The sequence below is a fragment of the Carlito syrichta genome, unplaced genomic scaffold (genome assembly GCF_000164805.1).
Source record: "Carlito syrichta isolate Samal-C Ts95f unplaced genomic scaffold, Tarsius_syrichta-2.0.1 Scaffold314798, whole genome shotgun sequence".
NCBI classification, from domain to species: Eukaryota; Metazoa; Chordata; class Mammalia; order Primates; family Tarsiidae; genus Carlito; species Carlito syrichta.
The window spans coordinates 452623-475364 of record NW_007258894.1 but is presented as its reverse complement, the minus strand read 5'-3'; the positions used below and the strand labels follow the sequence as shown (position 1 = coordinate 475364).

At 37.1% G+C, this 22742-nt stretch overlaps 1 protein-coding gene across 6 annotated transcripts in view; it reads right to left on the bottom strand.

Moving 5' to 3' along the window:
- EHBP1 (EH domain binding protein 1) overlaps positions 1-22742 on the bottom strand; it is a 373913-nt gene that overhangs the window by 319793 nt on the left and 31378 nt on the right. For 5 of the 6 annotated variants that reach the window (XM_021705885.1, XM_021705883.1, XM_008071978.1 and 2 more), the window contains exon 2: positions 21534-21915. In XM_021705885.1, the coding sequence (XP_021561560.1) occupies positions 21534-21637 (104 nt within the window). In that variant the 5' untranslated portion in view covers positions 21638-21915. Of the gene's footprint in view, positions 1-17920; positions 17947-21533; positions 21916-22742 lie in introns of those variants that run through there. The other variant, XM_021705886.1, reaches the window with a different exon arrangement.

Sequence of the window (22742 nt, the reverse complement as noted above, 5' to 3'; positions counted from 1 at the left end):
GAGATAGTACAAAGATCAGTGGCTGCCAGGAATTTAGTGGGAGGGAAGGAGAGATTTTTGAGGATTTTTAGAGTAGTGAAAATATTTGATATGGTACTATAATGGTGAAATCATGTCGTCTCACATTTGCCAAAACCCATAATTACACAAAAAGTGAACCTTAATGTAAACTATGGACTTTAGGCAATAACAATAATATAACAATATTGGCTCAACAGTTATTACAAATGTACCACACTAATGTAAGCTGTGAATAATGGGGGAATAGGGGAAGGTGAGAGGGTATATGGGAATTGTCTGTACTTCCCACTTTTCTGTAAATCTAAAAGAAATAAAACCTATTAATTTTTGTAAATTAAAGGGGAAAGACCAAAAACTAGAAAGAACAGTGGGCAATAAATAACTCAAAAAAACTTATAAAACTGGCTATATCAATAGTTTGCCTTCACTCAAAGTAAGAGACATATAGGCATATCTTACTTTATTGTGCTTTGCTTTATTGCACTTTGCAGATACTGTATTTTTTACAAATTGAAGGCTTTAGGCAACCCTGCATCAAACAAGTCTATTGGCACCATTTTTCCAATAGCATGTGCTCACTTCATGTTTCTGTGTTACATTTTAAGAACTCTCACAATATTTTTAACTTTTTCATTAACGTAATATATAGTTATGGTGATTCATGATCAGTAATCTTTGAAGTTACTATTGTAACTGTCTGGGAACAACACCAACAATACCCATATAAGATAGTGAACTTAATCTATAAATCTCGTATATGTTCTAACTACTCCACCTTCTGGCTGTTTCCTATCTCACTCCTCTCTTCAGACTTTCCTATTCCTTGAGGTCCAACAATACTGAAATTAGGTCAAGTAATAACCCTACAATGGTTTCTAAGTGTTGAAGTGAAAGAAAAAAATCACGTCTCACTTTAAATAAGAAGTTAGAAATGATTCCACTCAGGAAGTTGTGTCAAAAACAAAGATAGGCCGAAAGCTAGGCCTCTTGTGCCAAAGTTAGCCAGGTTGTGAATGCAAAGGAAAAGTTCTGGAGGAAATTAAAAGTGCTACTCTGGTGAACACACACATGATAAGAAAGCATAACAGCCTTATTGTTGATATACAGAAAGTTTAGAGGTTTGGAAAGAAGATCAAATCAACCCCAACATTCCCTTAAACCAAAGTCTAATCCAGAGTAAGATCCTAACTTTCCTCAATTCTATGAAGGCTGAGATAGATGAGGAAGCTGTAGAAGAAAAGTTTGAAGCTAGCAGAGGTTGATTCATGAGCTTTAAGGAAAGAAGCTTTCTCCATAACATAAAAGTGCAAGGTGAAGCAGCAAGTGCTGTAGCAAGGTTCCATGAAGGTAGTTATACTAAACAACAGATTTTCCACATAGACAAAACAGCTTTCTCTTAGAAGACATCATCTAGAATCTTCATAGAGAGAAGTAGATGCCTCGCTTCAAAGTCAATGCCTCACTTCAAAGCTTCGAAGGACAGCCTGACTCTCTTCCTAAAGCCTACTGCAGCTGGTGACTTTAAGTTGAATGAAGTCATTGCTTACTGACCATTCTGAAAATCCTCAGACCCTTAAGAATGTTGCTAAATCTATTCTGCCTGTGCTCCATAAATGGAACAACAAAGCCTGGATGACACCACATCTACTCATGGCATGGTTTACTGAATATATTATGCCATCTCTTGTGACTTACTGTTCAGAAAGTGATCATTTTCAAAATATTACTGCTTATTAAAAATGCACCTGATTACCCAAGAGCTCCGATGGAGACATACAAACAGATTCATGTTGTTTTCAAGCCTGCTAACACACCATCCATATTGCAGCCCATGGATCAAGGAGTAATTTTGGTTTTAGGTCATATTATTTAAGAAATGCATTTCATAAAGCTATAACTGCCATAAATAGAACTTCCTCTGAAAGTTCTGGGCAAAGTCCATGGAAACCTTCTGGAAAGAATTCGCCATTCTAGACACCATTAAGAATTGTAATTCATGGAAAGAGGTCAAAATATTAACAGCAGTTCAGAAGTTGATTCCAACCTTCATGGCTGACTTTGAGGAGTTCAAGAGTACAGTGGAGAAAGTAACCACTGAAATAGCAAAAGAACTAGAATTAGAAGTGGAGCCTGAAGATGTGACTGGATTGCTGTAATCTTGTGACAAAATGTGAATAAATGAGGAGTTGTTTCTCAAGGATGAGCAAAGAAAGTGGTTTCTTGAGATGGAATGTATTCCTGGTGAAGATGTTGTGTGCATTGTTGAAATGACAACACAGCATTTAGGTTAGCACGTAAATTTGGTTGATAAACCAGTGGCAGGGTTTGAAAGGATTTACTCCAATTTTGAAAGAAGTTCTACTGTGGGTAAAATGCTATCAGTCATCGCATGCTACAGAGAAATCTTTTATGAGAGGAATCAGTCAATGTGGCAAACTTCATGGTTGTCTTATTTTAAGAAATTACCACAGCCATCTCACTCTTCAGCAACCACCACTCTGATCAGTCAGCAATTATCAACATGGGGCTAAAATCCTCCACCAAACAAAAAGATTATAACTCACTGAAGGTGCAGATAATTGATAGCATGTTTTAGCAATAAAGTATTTTTAAATGAAGGTATATGCATTGTTTTTAGATATAATGCTATTTCGTATTTAATAGGCCACAGCATAGCTTAAATATAACTTTTGTATGAACTGGGAAACCAAAACATTTGTGTAACTCAGTTTACAGCAATATTTGCCTTATTGTTGTGGTCTAGAACTAAATCCACAATTTCTCTGAGGTATCCCTGTACAAATGAAAACTATGTCAAGATACCATTGTTCACCCCTAACTTTGGCAAAAATATTAAGACAAAAAATGTGATACTCAAGGCTGTTGAGAAACAGCCATTCTCATGTTTCTGGTGGGAATGCAAACAGATAAAACCCCCATGGAGGAGAATTCAGCAACATCTAACAAGACTACACATGCTTATATTTTTTTAACACCAATACCATTTCTAGGAATTTACCTCAAAACATAAAAGTTGTTCGTTAAAGCACTGTTTGCATTTACAAAATATCTGAAACAACCTAAATGCCTATACATAAGAGAATAGTTGAATAAACCTACAGTATTTCACAAATATAGTACTCTGTAGCTGTAAAAAAATATTAATAAGGACACTGCATAAACTGATGTGAAATGATTTCCAGGACATATTGATCAGTGAAAGAGAAAAGTAAAAAAGAGTATTGATTGCATTGTATTATCTAATTTGTGTGGGGGAGAAGAAATAAGTTTTTAAAAGTACATAATTCTGCTCATTTACGCAAAAAAAAAAAAAAAAAAAAAAAAAACCACAGGAAGAGTAAACCTAGATTAAATATATGATGCTAGAACAACTGGATATTCACATGCAAAAGAACTCAGACAACTTCATTTCACCATACAGAAAAATTAACTCAAAATAGATTACAGACTGATATGTAAGAGCTGAAACTTCAAAACTCTTAGAAGAAAACGTAGGAGTAAATCTGTGTGACTCTGGGTTAGGCAAAGCCTTCTTAGCTACAACCAGCAAAAGTACAAGTAACAAGATAAAAATAGATATATTATTAATTAACAGATATTTTGGACTTTGTGAACATTAAAACCTTTTGTGCCTTAAAAAACACTGTCAAGAAAATAAGACAACTCACAGAATGAGAGGAGATATTCACAAATTACATATCTGAGAAGTGTCTTATATCCAAAATTCAAAAAATGCTTATAATACAACAATAAAAAGATACATAGCCCAATTAAAAATGGGCAAAGGATCAGAATACACATTTCTCCAAAGAAAACACATAAAAGCTCAGTAAATCTATAAAAAGATTGTGGCTCAACATGGCTCAGCAGTTACAGATAGGCAAATCAAAATCACAATAGACTACACTTTACACCTACTCAGATGGCTTAAAAAAAAACCACACACACAAACAATAAGATGTGTTGGTGAGGATGTGAAGAAACTGGAACCTTCACACATTGCTGGTGGAAACATAAAATGATGCAATACTTTGGAAAGTATTCTGGCAATTTCCCAAGAAGTTAAAGTTACCATATGACCCAGCAATTCCACTTCTAGATATACACCCAAGACAGAAATGTTTATAGCAGCATATTCATAATAGCCAATAAGTGGAAACAACCCAAAGTTTCATCAACTGATGAATGGATAAATAAAATGTAATATATTCATACAGTAGATTATTTGGCAATAAAAAGGTATGAAGTGTTATTGTTACATGCTACATATGGATGAACCTTGAAACCATTATGCTAAGTGACAAAAGCCAGTCAGTCACAAGAGACCATATAGTATGGTTCCATTTACACAAAATATTGTATCTGGAATAGGCAAATGTAGAGACAGAAAGTAGATGAGTGGTTGCCTGGGGGCAGGGAGGGGAGGGGAGGAATAGGGAGTGTCTGCTAACAGGTATGGGGGCTTTGGGGTTTGATTAAAATGTTCTAAAATTAGTTAGTGATGATCGTTGCACAACTCTGGGAACACAGAAAGAACCACTGAATTGTATACTTTAAAAGGGCAAATTGTTTAGTACATGCGTTATCCTTAACAAATTTTAAAGAGAGAGAGAGAGAGAGAGAAAGAAGAGATCCAGAATAATGAAACTAGTTACAATCAGGAGTTGGGTAGAACAAGGTGGAAAGGATAGGGAGGTGGGAACAGGAAAGGTGAGATGGGAGCGATAATATCTTTTTAAAAAATAGTTCTTACTCACGGAATCACATTAAAATTTCCTTAATTAAGTAATTCAACAAGAATGGTGATTTTCTAAAATGATAAATAAAAACAAATGAATCTATCTGCACTTCCAGTTAAAAACAAAACCAGATTGAATGCTAATACTAGTGGGTAAAAGTTTGATCAGAAAGAAATAAGGCATTCTCAAAGATCTTCCCACAAAGAAAAAGTGACTTTACAATGGAGAAATCTGGCAGATAACACTTTAATCAAGTGATCAAAATTAACATCATTAACAATGGGACCAATCAACAACCTGTGACTCCTGATATGATGTGAGCACACAACATCACTTTGGTACTCCTGCCAAAAATTCATAACCTTAACTTAATTATGAGTAAACATCAGACAATTCCCAATTAAGGAGCATGCTTCAAAAGTGTCATGGTCAATTAACACTTAAAAAGTGTCAGGTGTCAAAACAAAGACTGAGAAACTCTACCAGATTACAGGAGATTAAAGGGATATGACAATTAAATATAACATATGACCCTGGATTAAACCTTGGTCTAGGGGGAAAAAAAGTTCTTTTGCTATAGACAGCATTACTGGGATAACTAGAGAAATTTTAACTAGGTCTATAGATTAAATAATGGCATTATATAAAGGTTAATTTCCTGGTTTTGATAAATTGAATTGTGGTTATATAAGAAAATATCCTTGTTTTTAGGAAATACATACTGAAGTATTTATGGGTAAAAGGGCACCATGGTGCAACTTACTCTTAAATATCAAGAAAAAATTTACATGCAGAGGGTGAAAGAGAATGATAAAGCAAATATGGTAAAATATCAGCACTTGGGGATTTGGGAGAAAAGTATATGGGAGCTCTGTACAACTTTTGCAACTTTACTGTAAGTCTGGAATTATTTCAAAATAAAAGTTACTTTTAAAAACAGAAGTCATGTTGCAACAATGTCTCTCCTTGTCAGAACCTCAATACCAAAGGCAGCAATAATAAAAGGTTATTTCAAAAGTATCCATTAAGTTCACACTGATATTAAGTAAATAACTGAATAACTAAAAGAGGAATAAAGTACAAACCTTTCTTACAGAAGAATTCTAAAAGTAAATGTAGGCTAGGAGCAGTGGCTCACACCTGTAATCCCCACACTTTGGTAGCTCAGGAGTTCAAGACCAGCCTAGGCAACACAGCAAGACTTCCTATCTCTACAGAAAAATCAAAAAATTAGCTGGGCATGCATGTATTCCCAGCTACTCAGGAGGCTAAGGCAAAAGGACTGTCTGAGCCCAGGAAGTGAGAATGCAATGAGTTGCAGTCAAGGATGCAGAAAGCCATGATTGTACCACTGCATTCCAGCCTGGGTGACAGAGTGAGGCTGACTCAAAAAAATTGTAGAAGGAATACGGGAAACAGAAAACTATCATTAGAACACAGTAATAATTGCTACCAGCAAAATCTACTGATGACAAAATTTTAAAGAGAAACAAGATAATTACATAATCTCAAATAACCTCCCCTTCCAAAATGTATTAGTTCTGTGGCAATTTTAACATATGTTCACAAATTCTTTGATACTTCTCCTCCCAGGAGATGGAACATAACTTCCTTCCTCCTGTAAGTTAGATTTAGAGACTGGTTTCTCCTGTATGCTAGATTTAGAGACCGGTTTCTAAAGAAGAGAGTATGAAAGGATAAAATAGTAACTTTATGGTGGAGAAACCCCACAAACTCAGCTATCAAGGTGAATATCACCAGAGACAAATCACGTTCGTATCATATGATATCTGTATGATGTGATGGGAGCACTTTAACCTATGTGGTATCCTCCCAAAGTTCCACAATCTCAGTCAAATCATTAAAAAACATCAATTAGCCGGGCTCGGTGGCTCAGCCCGTAATCCCGCACCTTTGGGAGGCTGAGGTGAGTGGATTGCCTGAGCCCACGGGTTCGAGACCCGCCTGGGCAGCGAGACCTCATCTCTACAATAAATCAAAAAATCAGCTGGGTGTGGTAGCGCATACCTGTAATTCCGGCTACTTGGAAGGCTGAGGCGTAAGGATTGCCGGAGCCCAGCAAGTCGAGGGTGTGGTGGCCGGGAGCGGCCACTGCACTCCAGTCTGGGCGACAGAGTGAGACTCCAACTCAAAAAAAAAAAAAAATCAACCAAACCCAATTTGAGGGACATTTTACAAAATACCTAATCAGTACTCTGGAAAACTATCAAGGTCATGAAAAATAAAGAAAAATTGAAAAGTTGTCACAGACTGAAAGAAGATGTGACAACTAAATACAATGTAGTGTCCTGGATTATATCCCTAGACACAAAAAGGATATTATTGAAAAATCTAGTGAAATCCAAATAAAGTCTGTAGTTGGCCTAATAGTATTATACTAGCATTAATCTCTTAGTTTTGATAAATGGCAATGGTAATTTACTTGAATTTTACCCAAGAAAGCTGTGTGATGGGTATAAAAGAACTCTCTATGCTATATTTGCAACTCTTCTGTAAAGCTAAAATTATTTCAATAAGAAATTTAAAAATAAATGAATTAACCAATTTTTAAAGTATTTTGTAAATCAGAATTCTCTTAAAATTAAGGCTGAACAGTTAAACTTGATTTCAATACTCATTTATTGCATGAATAAATCCAGTTCCAATTAAGTTACTCAGAGATAGGGTTTTACTACATGGCTTTCCACATTTAATAATTTTTGGAGAGGGAAAGAGAAGAATAAAAAATAAAATTTGAGAGAAACTACTTACATGTGGTAAACAAGATTTCAGAATCTTAAGGGAAATGATGAAAGACCAGTAAAAGATTTAAATTATCATATTAAACATGCACCATAAACAAAGGGAACTACAGAAGGTTCATTTTAGAAGGATAGCATGGCAGTAATATAGGCAAAGGACCAGGAAGGGTTGGGTAGGAATTAAGGGCATACACTAGAAGTTCACAAAAGCTTACACGAGAAGTTCCTAAATGTCCTGGATTTACAAGGCTCTTGATGTGTTAGTAATTTTTTAATAGACTACCCTAACCCCAAGCCAAAAGAAATACCTAATCCTTTTGTTTATTAAGTAGTCAGGTCCAAACAACTTATGAAGGATGTATATCCTAAAAACTGCATACCTATTTTGGATATCACACAACTTCTCAAGCCTTAGAATCAGATTGGACACTGCCTCCCTCATTTCTTGTTCTATGTAGATTTTCACATCACCTGTTTTGTCACAGCAACACACCTGCTTTTGTCACAGCAACTGCCAAAAACCCAGCTCTGTAAAAACATGGTATCATTGAAAGGAATGTCGCAATCTAATTTTGAAACTGAACCACCTCAAGCTAGTACAGTTGTTCCTTGGTATCAGCAGGGGATTGGTCCCAGGACCTACACTAAGGGTACCAAAATCTGAGGCTGCTCAAGCACCTTATATAAAGTGTTGTAGTATTTGCATATAACCTATGGACATCCCCTCCTGTATACATTAAATCATCTCTAGATTACTTATAATACCTAATACAATGTAAATGCTATATAAATAGTTGTTATACTGTATTGTTTAGGGAATAATGACAAGAAAAAAGCCTGTACATATTCCGTACAGATGTAATTTTTTTTCCCAAACATTTTCGATCCGCAGTTCATTGAATCCAAAGATGCAGAACCCACAAAGAGGGAGGGCTTACTGTAGTTTGTGTCGTTTCCAACAGATGTTATGTTTCCTTCAAGATTTTCAGGCAACCCTTGACTCCACTGCAAGTTTTCTGCAGTGTTTCTGAGCTCCTTGGCACAGTTTGGCAACTATGGGACAGGGTAAAAAGTAGCAAAGAGGCTGGGCGCAGTGGCTCATGCCTGTAATCCCAGCACTTTGGGAGGTGGAGGCAAGAGGACTGCCTGAGTCCACGGGTTTGAGACCAGTCTGGGCAACTTGGTGAGACCATATCTCTACAACAAGTCCAAAAAAATTAGCCAGGTGTGGTAGTGCACACCTGTAGCTCCAGCTACTTGAAAGGCGGAGGCGGAAGGATCACCTGAGCCCAGCAGGTCAAGGCTGAAGTGGCTGTGTGCATGTCACTGCACTCCAGCTCGAGTGACAAAGTGAAACTTCAAATAAAAAAAAAAAATAGCAAAGAGAGAGAACCAAGGCAGTGGAACAAAAAAATCAAAGTGAGAATTAAGGCACACTTAAGAAAAAATAATGAACAGATTCAGTGATGCTGCTTGGAAATATAACAACAGTGCAAGTACTTGAGAAGTTTCCAAAGATTTCTTTAAAAAAAATCATTCTACCTTTAGCTATCCATCAACAGTCTTTGCTTACATGGAAGAGAACAAACTAGTCTTTTCTTTAAATAATGAATGAACCTGTTCAGAAGTTTATGTTAATTTTGACAGCTGTATATATGGCATAGCTAAAATACCCTGCTCTCACTTTTAACCAAAAGGAAAAATAAAATCACAAATTAGCTGAACCACTGAATTGAAAAAAATTCTCATTCAAAATTTCAACTCAATAAACACTTCTGGAGTACCAATAGGAACTGTTACCCAGCATCTGCCCAAGCTTTGCCTCAGATACATATTTGAGAAAGAATCAAATACAGTAGTTCTAAAACCTAGCTTGATATTATTCAGCAACTGGGAAACTTCTAAAATGACAGATTTCCCAGCTGACCCCAGACCTACAGAATCACAACCTTCTAAGGGATAAGGAAATTTCCATATTTGGAAAGTACCCCTGCTATTCTGAAGATTAGTCAGTTTAGGAAGCAATGGCTAAATCAGCACTGTCCAACAAAACTTTTTGTGATGATGAAAATGTTCCATATTTGCACTCTCCAAGATAGTAGCCCCTTGCTATATGTGGCTAGTGAGCACTTGAAATATGGCTAGTGTAACTGAAGATCTGAGTTTTACATTTTATTTCATTTAAATTACCCCTTTGCTGTTGGATGTCCCCTCTGAAGGGACACTGCAAATTGGCAACCACTCGGATATTCCCTCTCAAGGGACATAAAGAGATCGCTGGTGATTATACAGGACAAACTTATCAAGTGCAAATTTTTCAGAAATATTTCCTTGAGGTTTTCCATTCAAATTGCACAAAAGCCAGGCTCAGTGGCTCAGCCTGTAATCCCACGCCTTTGGGAGGCTGAGGTGAGTGGATTGCCTGAGCCCGCAGGTATGAGACCCGCCTGGGCAGCAAGACCTCATCTCTACAATAAATCAAAAAATCAGCCGGGTGTGGTAGTACATGCCTGTAATTCTGGCTACTTGGAAGGCTGAGGCAGAAGGATCACCGGAGCCCAGCAAGTCAAGGCTGCGGTGGCCGGGAGCGGCCACTGCACTCCAGTCTGGGCGACAAAGTGAGACTCCAACTCAAAAAAAAAAAAAAAATTGCACAAAAAAGCAAATAAAGAGATGAACCATATACTGAGCTATGACCGAACAGTTGAGAAGTGATTTTCAGGAATCACAAGTGCATCCTTCCACAATGTCTTCAAACAACAAACTGGACAATAAATGACATACTATTAATGTGGGAGAAAGAAAACAAGATTACATTATCTGCTCAAATAGAAAAACACACCAGTGGAGGCAAGAGAATTGCCTGAGCCCAGGGGTTCGAGATCAGCTTGGACAACTTGGCAAGACTTCATCTCTACAATAAATCCAAAAATTAGCCAGACAGGGTGGTGCGCACCTATGGTTCCAGCTACTTGGAAAGCTGAGATGGAAAGATCTCCTGAGCCCAGCAGGTTGAGGCTGTGGTGTCTGTGAGCATGCCACTGCACTCCAGCCTGGGCGACAGAGTGAGACTCCTACTCAACAACAAAAAAAGAAAAACATTAGGAGGAAGACATCAAACAAGTTACTATTGAACAACATATATCAATGAACCTACCACACATGTCGGTGACTGTTTCACACATTATCACATGTTAGAAAAATATAAGATATAAAATTTTTATTTTTTTGTCATATCTAAGTTCCTCAATGTCCAAAATTCCATCATAAGCCAAATATCATTACAATAAAATAACTGGTTCCAACACTATACTATTTAATATGAAGTGATTTGTTTTTACTATTTTGTTAAAGTACAGTCAAGTTGTTGATAGGTGATCAGCAAGATGTCTCTGAGTGCAAAGGGTTAATTTAAATTTGGATGTAAATAGCCACATGTAGTTACTTGCCTCTGTACTGGACAGCACAGAACTAGATGATTTATGTTAAACATTCATTCTTCTAAATTTTCCAAGTTGTACCCTTGATTTAAATCGAATGATTAGAAAACTAGATTCCTCAGCCATATTCTCTCATAAAGAGTAGATATAAATACTATCCAGTTCAAGAGTGGTTCTGAGTCCTTTATAGTTGAAGATTTTAACCAATGTTTAATAATTCTTTTCATATTAAAAATTCTCTTTGGATGAAGTTCAAGAAAAATCTCTACAAACAAATTTATATATTTTCTTTAGCCAAAACAACTATTACATGAGCCACATGCTCCCTTTTTTTGCCAAGCTGCCAGTAAACTCAAAATCAAATCAAGTGTCCAATAGTAGCAACCAAGTCCTCTCATGCCTCATGTACTCTCTGCTCCTCTAAGACTATCGCTGCTCTAGTTATATCCCTAAATTAGTCAACATAGTGTTATTTTAAATTCTTAAGCTGACAAATTCTTTTGGATAAAGAAAAGGTATCAACTTTTAAAGTAATAACTTCTTTGACTTAAAGTCAATTTTTATTAAGTTTCTTAAAAGTTTTATTAGAACTATTTTCAAAATAACAATATTGTGATTGCTAAAACCAGGAAACTTGTTAATAGACCAAACTTACCAAAGAAAATCTTTAGGTGCCTAGTAGCAAAGTTGCCTAAAAATATCACTATAACAGTGATAAATAAGACAAACACTATGCAGACATCCTACAGTAATTTCAGTGCCCACTTCAAAATCAGTTCCACTCCTTTTCATAAATTTGCAAAAGTCCTGATGCAGAATATGAACATTCCTATTGAGCATTCTATTCAAAATGCTTTGTGCAATTTTTCCTTCAGCACATTGAACTATTTTAAATCAGGCAGTGAAAAACTTCAGTGGCTCTTTTGTTGAAATTTGCCACAAAATTAGAAAAAAAACATTTGATACATCAATAACACATTTCTAGAAATGCCTAATTTTAAGTTCCCTGAGCATTTTGATTGCAAAACTGATGTCAAACTAAAGACATAAGAATAGAACCTCAGCCGGGCTCAGTGGCTCAGCCTGTAATCCCGCGCCTTTGGGAGGCTGAGGTGAGTGGATTGCCTGAGCCTGAGGGTTCGAGACCCGCTTGGGCAGCAAGACCTCATCTCTACAATAAATCAAAAAAAAAAAAAAAATCAGCTGGGCGTGGTAGCGCATGCCTGTAATTCCCGCTACTTGGAAGGCTGAGGCAGAAGGATCGCCGGAGCCCAGCAGGTCAAGGCTGCAGTGGCCGGGAGCGGCCACTGCACTCCAGTCTGGGTGACAGAGTGAGACTCCAACTCAAAAAAAAAAAAAAAAAAAAGAACAGAACCTCTTCACATAATCCCTTAATATTTCATTTTAAAATTCAACTTTTAAAATATGTAAATCAAGACGTAATATCAAAATATTTTAGAAAGACTACACACTACAAAAGAACACCTAGGTTTATTTTTTTTAAATGACAGGAAAAAAATGTAAAAGAAAACCAGTCATAAAGAAATACATCATAAATATCATAAAATATCACCATAGGACATACACAGATGCAAATGCCAGCAAAGTAATTATATTTTGGAGGAAGTAAGTTTGTTTCTTTAGCCCTACACTTACTGAAATAATTATAAAAAAGGAAATCAAGTTATAAAACCATAGGAACTGAATTTGCTCCAGAAGCAAATATATTTAGTTCCTCTCACCAAAAGCCAAAGTGTAATGAAAACAGCTCATTTCAACTGTGCTTCTGCTAGCACGCTCTGTGCTTTACTTCTTCCTCTCTAGTCACTACAACCTGTGCTAGTTATTTTTCTCTAACTTTCTTAAATGGTCAGGTTATATTTTCAGTCTTCTTCTCATCTACGCTACCCCTTCTCTCTAGATAGTTCTCTTTATCACTTATTGTTAAGGTCACCAAATAAAAAATAATAATAGCAATGAGTAACACTAACTGAGTGCTTACTACATGTCAGTCACTATTTTAACCCCATTATTACAGGCATTATCTTACTCCATCATCAAAACAATTCTACATTGGAAGCAATGTTATTATCATCTCCCTTTTACAGAGGAGATACTAAGAGGTAATTCATTCAAGGTCACACAGCCAGAAAAATACATATTTTGTACCTACACAGACCCGAATGCTTCCTAAAGCTGTTTAAACGCTTCCTTGTAAAAGCCTGGAAAACAGGCACAATGGACTCTTCTCTGTCACTTATATAATTAGACCAAAATAAAACTAATAGTTTGGAGGATGGGCATAAAGAAGGCAGAAAGGCACTAGGCTACGTTCCCTAAACACCAGCTGCCAGTAACTCCAATTCAGAGAAGGGGTCAGCAAACTATTAGCAAATATTTTAAACTGCAGCCACCCAATCTAAGTAGTAACTACTTAACATAGACACTATGTAAATAAATTAACAAGGCTGTATTCCAGTAAAATTTCATTTACAAAAGAGCCAGTTTGGATCAGGCCAGAGTTTGCCAACTCTTGATCTACAGGCATACTGAGTCATGTGTGGAGGCAACTGTGACATAAGCACAGCAATATCCAGTAATGGCATAAAAGGACTCCACTGTATTCCTTAAGGAACCCACCACAATTCAGTTTGTAAAGTTGTACTTCACATAGAATTAAACACTTAAAATCTGGATAAAATACTACATGCAACAATTCCAATAAAAAAAAAAAACTAGTCCATAAGACACTACCATAAAATTACAAACAAGTAACATAACAATTTAGTATTTGCTAAAATTATATGCCTTTAACAATCACAATATAGAAAAGAAATTTGCGCTATTTTGTATCAAGGAAAAGGTGTTCAAGATTCACATAACTTGCAACACAGAAACTACTGCAAGTTAACCTCTCTAGAAGTAAACCTAGAAACTAGGAAATGATACCTTTCTTACCTTACCTCTCTTTTTCACAGTCATCTCTCCTTCTGCGCCATCTTTCCCCTTACACATTAAAGATTTTAGCACCTGTCTCCCTGTCTTAAACATTTCTCCTCCCATTATTCTTGGCAACTTCAAGAGCTACATAATCTGTCCCACACCTTGGCCTCTAAATCCCTTGACCATCCTATCCTCTTCACTTCCAAAAATATTTTCCTCCATTCCGTCTCAACCACCAACTAGTCTGGTCATATATTAATAGCTTTAGTCTTTAAAGAGGAATAGGAGTACCAGAAAGTACAAAAGATGATCTATTCAAATACAAAAAGAACTTCTACTCAAGTTTATTTATTTTTAAAAAAAAGAAATTAAGGCATACTCATATTTAATATATGGCATAATTAACTAGATATATTGAGACGTGTGCTCATTGGGAGGGTTTTAGTTGTTGTTGTTGTTTTGAGTTGGAGTCTCATTCCGTCACAGAGGCTGAAGTGCAGTGGCACGCTCACGGCCACCCCAGCATCGACCTGCTGGGCTTCAGAGATCCCTCCACCTCAGCCTTACAAGTAGCCAGAACTACAGGTACATGCTACACGCCTGGCTAATTTTTTGATTTATTGTAGAGAGGAGGTTGGTGGGAGAATGACCATGTTGCCCAGGTTGTTCTCGAACCCGCAGGCTCAGGCAATCCTCCGCCTTGGCCTCCCAAAGTGCTGGGATTACAGGCTTGAGCCACTGTGCCCAGCCTGTGCTCATTTTTTAAAACTGAGAAGCATATGTGGTTCTAAGGAAACTACCAACAATGTCTTGTCATTAACATTATCCACATCCTCCTAAACTAAGCATCTGACTTCCACCTCTTATCTTTCCAGCTCATTCACTCTGGTATCTCACCCCCACCAATTCTTCAACCTCTTTAAAATCTAAATCATTATCCTCTTCACTTTTTCACAGATTGTCCCACCTTTCATGTCCTTTATCATCCTCCTTTTGCAACTTATATTCCATGGTTTGTTACTTTAACCATTCCTGCATATTTGCTCTTAATTTCCTTTTCCCTCTCCCTCAGTTGTACATTCCTGCAAAATCCAACCCTGGTCAAATCCAACTCTGCCTATTTCATGCCTGTATCCAAGCACAGAACATAGCCGTTAAGATGTGAAAACTTGCTGGTTGTATTCACTTTAAATACATGATCACAAAATCAAGACGGTCCTCGGTATTACTCAGCAATCCTCCTACATTTCCCTAGTCAATTCATTCTCACCTTGACAACTTCATTCCTCTTCTCTTCTCCTCAATTCTTCAATAATTCTCCCTCTTGGCAGATGATCCTTTTTTTATTTCCCTATGACAGCAGAATGTCCATATCTTCTCCCACCGAATCTACTGACCTACCTGCTCTTCTCTACCCACGCACCTTGCTTTTCTCCTTGAGAACAAATTTTGTCCCTGCTTCTACTTAAGTTCAACCTTTCCACTTATGAGCTGGATCTTTTACTCTTTCTCCCAAAGATTTCACCACATCATCAGTTTTTCCTACTCTACACCAAACATTTCCCTCAGCATTCAAACATGCTGCAGTATCTGTCAAGCAAAAAATATTACCTTGAGCCTTGTCTCTCTCCAGCTACTACCCAGTTTTCTGGTTTGTAGCAAAATCTATACTCAACTTTAACCAATTCCTTCCCTCTGTCCCAACTTAATCAAGCCTTCATCCCCAGCACTCTAATGAAATCCTTCCTCAAATCAGCTCTTTCCACCTCCCAAATCCAATGGTCACCTTCTTCAACTTCTCAACAGTTTTTTTTTTTAACACAGCCAAATACTCTCTTCCTGGTCCACATTTTGTACTAGATTTCTTGGAAAACACACTCTCCTAATTTTCCTCCTTCTTCACCACTGCTTGTTTTCAAGTCTCCTTTGTTGACTCCTCCTTGTCTTCCTCACCTCTGTAGGCTGAAGTACCTCAAGGATCAGTTCTCAATTCTCTTCTCAATCTATATGAATGCCATGGCAACTTCCAATAGACCCATGGTTATAAATACTAGTTACATACTAAGAAGTTTCAGCCTCTTCTCTTCCCTGAGTTCAAGACTCATAAACAACTGCTTAATTAAGAGCTCCAACTAGATGTCCCAAACAAAACAGTATTCTTTATTTCCCCCCAACACCAAATCTTTTCCTCCCCAAGTTTTCTCCATCCCTGTAACTAATATTACATTCACTTGATTGCCCAGGCCAAAAGCCTAGTCATTAATGATCAATCCATCTCTAACTTTACAACATATCTAATCTACACCCAAGTCCTGTTAACTATTTCTTCAATAAATTTATTTTCCAGCTACATAGGTACTCATCAAACTGTACACTTAAAATGGATGTTTTACTGTATGTAAAAGTGTAAATTATATTTTAATAAAGTGTGTTGGTGGTGACAGTGTTTAAGAGTATGTCTGTGTTACCACTTCTCACCATCAAGCACTCTGCTGTTTAGACTATTCTAACAGCCCCTAAGATATCCCTGAGTCCACTTTTACTCATGACAGTCCATATTCCACAAACACACCAAGCTTGTTTCCAATTAATTCTTTCTTCTTTTTTGTTTCCCTTAACTTATTCCAAAAGTAGGTTCTTTATATCAAGTCTCTATATCACTCCATTAGACAATCTACAGAGAAATCCTTAAGTCATCCAAAGAAGTGGATCTGAAATGAATACTTCTTGGTGCAATTTGGCTTTCATAAATTCAAGTTAACACAAAGTGCATGTAGTCTTCTAATGTTCAATTGGAAAACTAAACCGGGATCAGTTACTGAGAACCTGGAACATCAGATCAAAGAGTTTATATTTATCTAACACTGAAACAAAGTTAAACCCTAGGAAGACCTACTTTTTTAACTTTTCAGACCCTGAAGTCACAAGATTTGCAAAAATGTGTGGAATATCGGAGAAGATGAAGAGTTACTTTCAGGAATATATATATGTATGTATCTTTTCAGACCTCTAGAGTGTTGAAATCATGTAATTGTATTACCTATTTAAAACATAAATTAAAATTAACTATATTTTGAAACAAAAAAAAGGAATTCTTATGTGACATAGAAAAATCAAAAACTGGAATACATTTATGATTTTGGGGAAGAATTGATAGAACTTTGAATACTTTCAGTGCTCCTACCATAACTCAGAATTAGATGGAAGAAATATAAACATAGATAAAATATGTTCATATATTTAGATAAAGGAGACACATACATACAAAATATAATACATGCTCAGACAAAATGGCTCATATCATGTATTAGAGAGTTCCTACCAGAATTTAATTCTGTATCCTAGTTAAATTATAACAACCACAACTTAACAACTTCCAAGCAGTCTCTTTAAACACCTGTATAGCCTTTGATAATTCATATAGCAAAAATTTCTTAGAAGTCTAAAGGCCTTCAGGTGATTAAAGAACAGGACAGGAAGTAAACTAAGAGAAATGACAGCACAGTCTCTTCCTCTCAAACTCATCTCCAGAGACCAGACTATTACTTGCCAACAGCTAAATCAGTTAAACCAAGATTACTAAATGACCTGGGGAGAACAATAAGAGCAGGGAATATAAACCCCTATTATCTCCAAATTTGCTACATCCCCTTTCTTCATGCAGCAATCAAGGAGTAATGAGGACTAGAACCTCGTGGTATATAGTCTTTCCCTCAGAAGAATAAAAGTCATTCTGTTCCTAACCTAAGTTCTAAAACCACTACAGCCTAAAAGAATCAGGAAGAGGACCCCATCAAATGAAATAAACATACCATGTTAGCCATGACAAAAGCAAAATATTAAAAGAGGACAATAAAGAGAAGTAGGTTGTGAAAGCAGAAATCCCAAACCCTCTAATCTATAAAATTCATCCTTCGATCAAAGGTGAGGTTGTGTGCATTTGCTCTGGCCTATATCTAAAAAAAAAAAAAAAAAGGGCTCTTTAAACACCTACCTTTATCTTGTTATCTGTCATGTCCAGACTCATACCCTGTGGCAACAACGAGAGAACACGGAAAATGTTTCTCCTCTCCTTAGTCACAGAAATAACACATCATTCATTGGAAAACATGCCCTTAATTCCCAATACCCTCTTCCATCAACACATAATGCCTTGCCTGAATCCCTTCCTATCTATCATCTTCATTCCCTTAAGTTTCAAATTCATGCAGACGTCAGTGTGTTTTTAATTCACTTTATCTTGGAGTTAAGAATGGGTATTTGGTAAGGTTGGAAACATTATTTTTAAATATTGCTTCTTAAACTTTAATATGCATACTGTGGAACTTGTTAAAATTCAGATTGTACATAGGTTACTTCCAAAGGTACAATCCCAGTGGAATACAAACTATTCTTTCTGTTTATAATTTATTCCTTCTTCTCTAATGTATACCAGATCTGTTTTCTTAACTTCCCAATACTTGCAATTTATCTTCAGTGCTATTACTGATGCCTCTTTCCTTTTATTTAATCAGCACCTCTAGATTTCCTTCCTTTCCTTTTATTCTTCATACCCCAAAAATAATAACTAAAATGTAAAAGTAACTGATTTTAAAAAATGTTCTTACTAAGTTTCAAGTCTGTTTTTATTCTTATGCCCTTTAAATAGATTCCATTTAGCACACACACATCCAATAACTTAAGACTTCTTGCAAGGATTAAAATGAGGAAGAAAAAAATACAAACAAACAAACAAAAATAGACTACAGGATATAAGTGTAGAAATTGAGCCTAATCTGTATCCATCACAACAAAAAGCCACCTGAGTGGCTTATAAACAACAAAAATGTATTTATTATAGTTCTAGAGGCTGGAAAGTCCAAAATCAAGTCACCAGTAGAGTCTAACAAAAGGAATCTTAACTAAAAGTAATAACCACCTTTCTTTTTTTTTTTAAATAGCAACAAGGTCTCACTATGTTACCCAGGCTGGTCTCAAACTCCTGGGCTCAAGCAATCCTCCTGCTTCAGCCTTCCAAAGTACTGGGATTACAGAGGTGAACCACTGTGCCTGAGCAACCACCAATTTTTATATAACGAAAATATTTTAAAGCTCTATTTAAAGATCCATTTACAAATAAAATTCCAATACATCAAACAGATACATTATTATTTGAGCACTATCACCTTATTAGCTTTAAACTGTATTTTAAAATGAGTACAAGAAAAAATTCAAAAGCTTAGAACTATATATCTGAAAATTCTAGGAGAATATCCAAATACTTTTAGTGTTAAGTCTAGATCATAAGCCCTATTTAATAGGTGTACCATAATAGCTATCCCTTAAAGGAATAAAGTCATCAAGTCAACTGTAATCAAATTAAATTGTCACTGTTGCTTTCACATTTAGACATATTAGCAATAACTTAAATTGTTATTTAAAATTAATAATTTAAATTGTTAAGAAGCTCAAGAGGAAAAAGAATTCCAGGGATGCTACAAACTGTGAGGAAGAAACTAATTTTCTAACTGAGGAACCACCTGATCCCTTAAGAGATTCAAATTTAACCATTTTAAAATTGACAGATTAAGAAATCCTTATAATCAGGACATTTCTACTGTATTCCGCACCTTAGTTAAACAGTACACTCAGCTTTTCAAGGCAGAAACTTGGATGTCAATCAAGAACTTTTCTTCTGCCTCATCCAAATCCTTACTAGACTCTCAATTGAAATGACCACCAAGTCCTATCCATTTTGTGTTCTTTGTTCTCCCAGTTACGTCTCTCCATTCCCTTTGCCACGGCCTAGTCCAAGCCTTTTTTCTCCCCTTGTTAATTGCAACGGCTACCCTAACATTGCTGCTTTTAGGCACTCTTTCCACTATGAAACTCACTCAACACTGTTGTCCTGGTGATTTTCCAATAGCAAACCTACTGTCTTTTCTGCTCAAAACCTTTCACTATATTCCAATCATCTATAAAATAAAGTCCAAGCCATTTACAACAGTACATGCTTTGAGTCCTGCCTGACTCCCACTGCACCACTCAATCTTACACTTCAAGCCCCATCAGTATTGAAGTACACCACTTGAATTTCCAATACACCCCATGCTAGTTAATGCCACCGTTCTTCTGCATAGGTTGTTGCATCAGTCTAGAATATCCTTCACTCCTTCCCCCTTGGCTTTCTGGACAGCTACTCTCTTTTAAAACCCAGCTGAGAACCCAGAAAGCCATCCCAAGTTTCTACCATCTACCCTTAAAGAGTTTATTATTTTCCCCTCTGTCAACTCTGTACATTAATAGCATTTATTGGGCACTTACTATGTCTGACACTGTTCCAAGCATTTTACATGTATTAACTCAGTTCATCTTCACAATTATCCTTTCTACAATCTTTGTTGATATGGAAATTGAACCACAGAGAAGTTAAATAACCTGTCCCCAAGAGTACCCAACTAGATAGAGACAGACTAAAATCCCTACATCATACATATTTATATTGTTGTGCCTATCATGGTGAATTTACATATATGATTGTTCTTATACTAGACTGTAAACTCCTTGAGGGTGAAGATTATATTATATTCGACTCTAAGTCCACAGTGCCTAGTATAAAGTAGGTAATAGATGCATGCGGTTTTTTAATTGATTTTAAAATGACATTTCTAAAAGTTCAAGCGAAAAGCATTTAGAAACTAGTTTCCAAAATAAATATTCAAATATGCTATAAGAGTTCTGGAATAAAGCAAGGTATTCTTTTAATCTAATAAAAAGGATGTTAAAAAGAGAAGTTATTGCAGACATGAGATTACAGTTCTTGTGGAAAAGAAATTGACTTATTTTGCAATAATACCGCTTAATCACTGCAATAAATAAAAACTCAAAGGACCATTTGCTTAAGATTAACATTTTTTCACTCACTAAATAAGAATTTTTGTTGCTTATCATCCAGGGCAGTGAAAAATCCTAAATTTACTTTGCTCAGGTGGAAAGAAGCAAATCACAGACCAGCACTACTAATTGTTTCCTTAAATCTGGCCAAGAAATGTATCCCATTAGGCAATTAAAATAAAATACAGTTGCCTGACTAAGCATTTAACAAAAGAATTTCTAAGGTTGTGTGGACCTGCATTCCATTAAGCAAATAATGAAAATTCTTTATATTAAGCAAAGAAAATGAAAAGACATGAACAAAATAAAATAGATTAACACCATCCCAATAAGAATGTAGACAGCTATATTAAAACTTAATTAAAACATCCATGCTATATTAAAACACACAAAAACGCTTACAATTTTAGCAGTCATATTTTGTCTCCTTAGAATTGTAAAAATAAGTTATTCTAACACTAATAACTAATAACCCAACACCAAATCTACTGTACTAAGTGTGCACTCACAGTTACAGTCCTCTAAGCCATACTGAAGTGCAGTAATTAAAATCCACAGAGACAGTACCAGCAGCAACAGTACACACCACATAGTACTTGTTAGAGTAATCTGCACCCCGCCCAGCTTCAACACAAAGTACACTACAGAAAGGTAAAGTTACTATTGGAAGACTTAAGAGTTTAGGCCACAGTTAACTTAGGCCACAGCAAACCCTACTCCCAGGCACATCTTACCATTTCTTCGTACACTCAACCATCAGTTCCTGGTAGGAGGCCACAAACTGGAACTTGGATGCATGTTTTCCCACACGCTGCAGTCTCTTCCAAACTGAAGCCATGATGATCAGTTCTGGGTTAGCAATACAGCAGCTTTAATAATGCAGAGTCCAAAGCAAAGGTGCTTTGCATGTATGTCTGTACTAAAAAACTCAACTACAACTTGAAATGATGTCTGGGGTCCATATGTCTTCTCCCTGTTTCACAGGGTAAATCCCATCTAGATGAATGGCCCAGTCAAGAACAGTATGATACACATGACAGGATGAGTGAGAGGAGGTTCCCTCATGGAGACATCACCATGCCACCTCAGGGGCGATATGACGTGTATTCTGGAGGACTGAAAATCAAAACAAAGACAAAAAGAGAAAGAATATATGAAGTATGAGAAGTGACTAACCACCCACGTTAAATAACACTGCCAAAGACCACCCCAGATCTCTGTATGTTTTTCAAACAATGAAACAAAACACCGAGCTCAAAAGCCAGTAGCATCAAGGATGCAAGATACCAAGGAAGAATTACAATTCGCACCGAAGACGTGGAGCAACACATCAGGTAATCAACATCAACAACAATCCAGAGAGGCGGTAAGTCGGGGCCCGACCTCCCCCTCTTGGCATCACAGAAGGGCGAGCAGAGCGGGAAAGTCTAGGGATGCTGCCTAATGTCCACCGCCAGTCAGAGGGAGGAGTGGAGTATTTTTAAATAAACTTTGTTTTTCGGCCCATATTTAATAGCCTCGAGTCCTAGAATAGGTGCTTAGAACAAATTAGGGAGCCGGGAGCAATGCTGTTGTTGTCGGAGGGGAGCAATGGATGGGGAACGAGGAGTGGAGGGAAATCTCAAGGCAGAGAGAGGGCAGTGTCCCGGCTCCAGGCCACTCGGGCCCCTTCACCTTCCCCGCCAACAGGAGGCAAATGGAAACTCCTGCCTGGGCGTGAAGCAATGGCCAGCGGGGCAATGCGAGGTGCGGTGCCTCCTTCCCCCATCCTCGGAGGAACAGTCCGCGGGAGCCTCATCTCCTCATACACGGAGCCCAGCCCCCTGCCCCCCAGCGGAGGCAGCCGGTGGCTTGTGCGCGGTCCCTGTCATCCAGGCGATGCCAGGAGACCCCAGCCCGGTCCCCGAGCCCCGGCCCCGCAGCTCGTCACTCCCGCCCCCTCC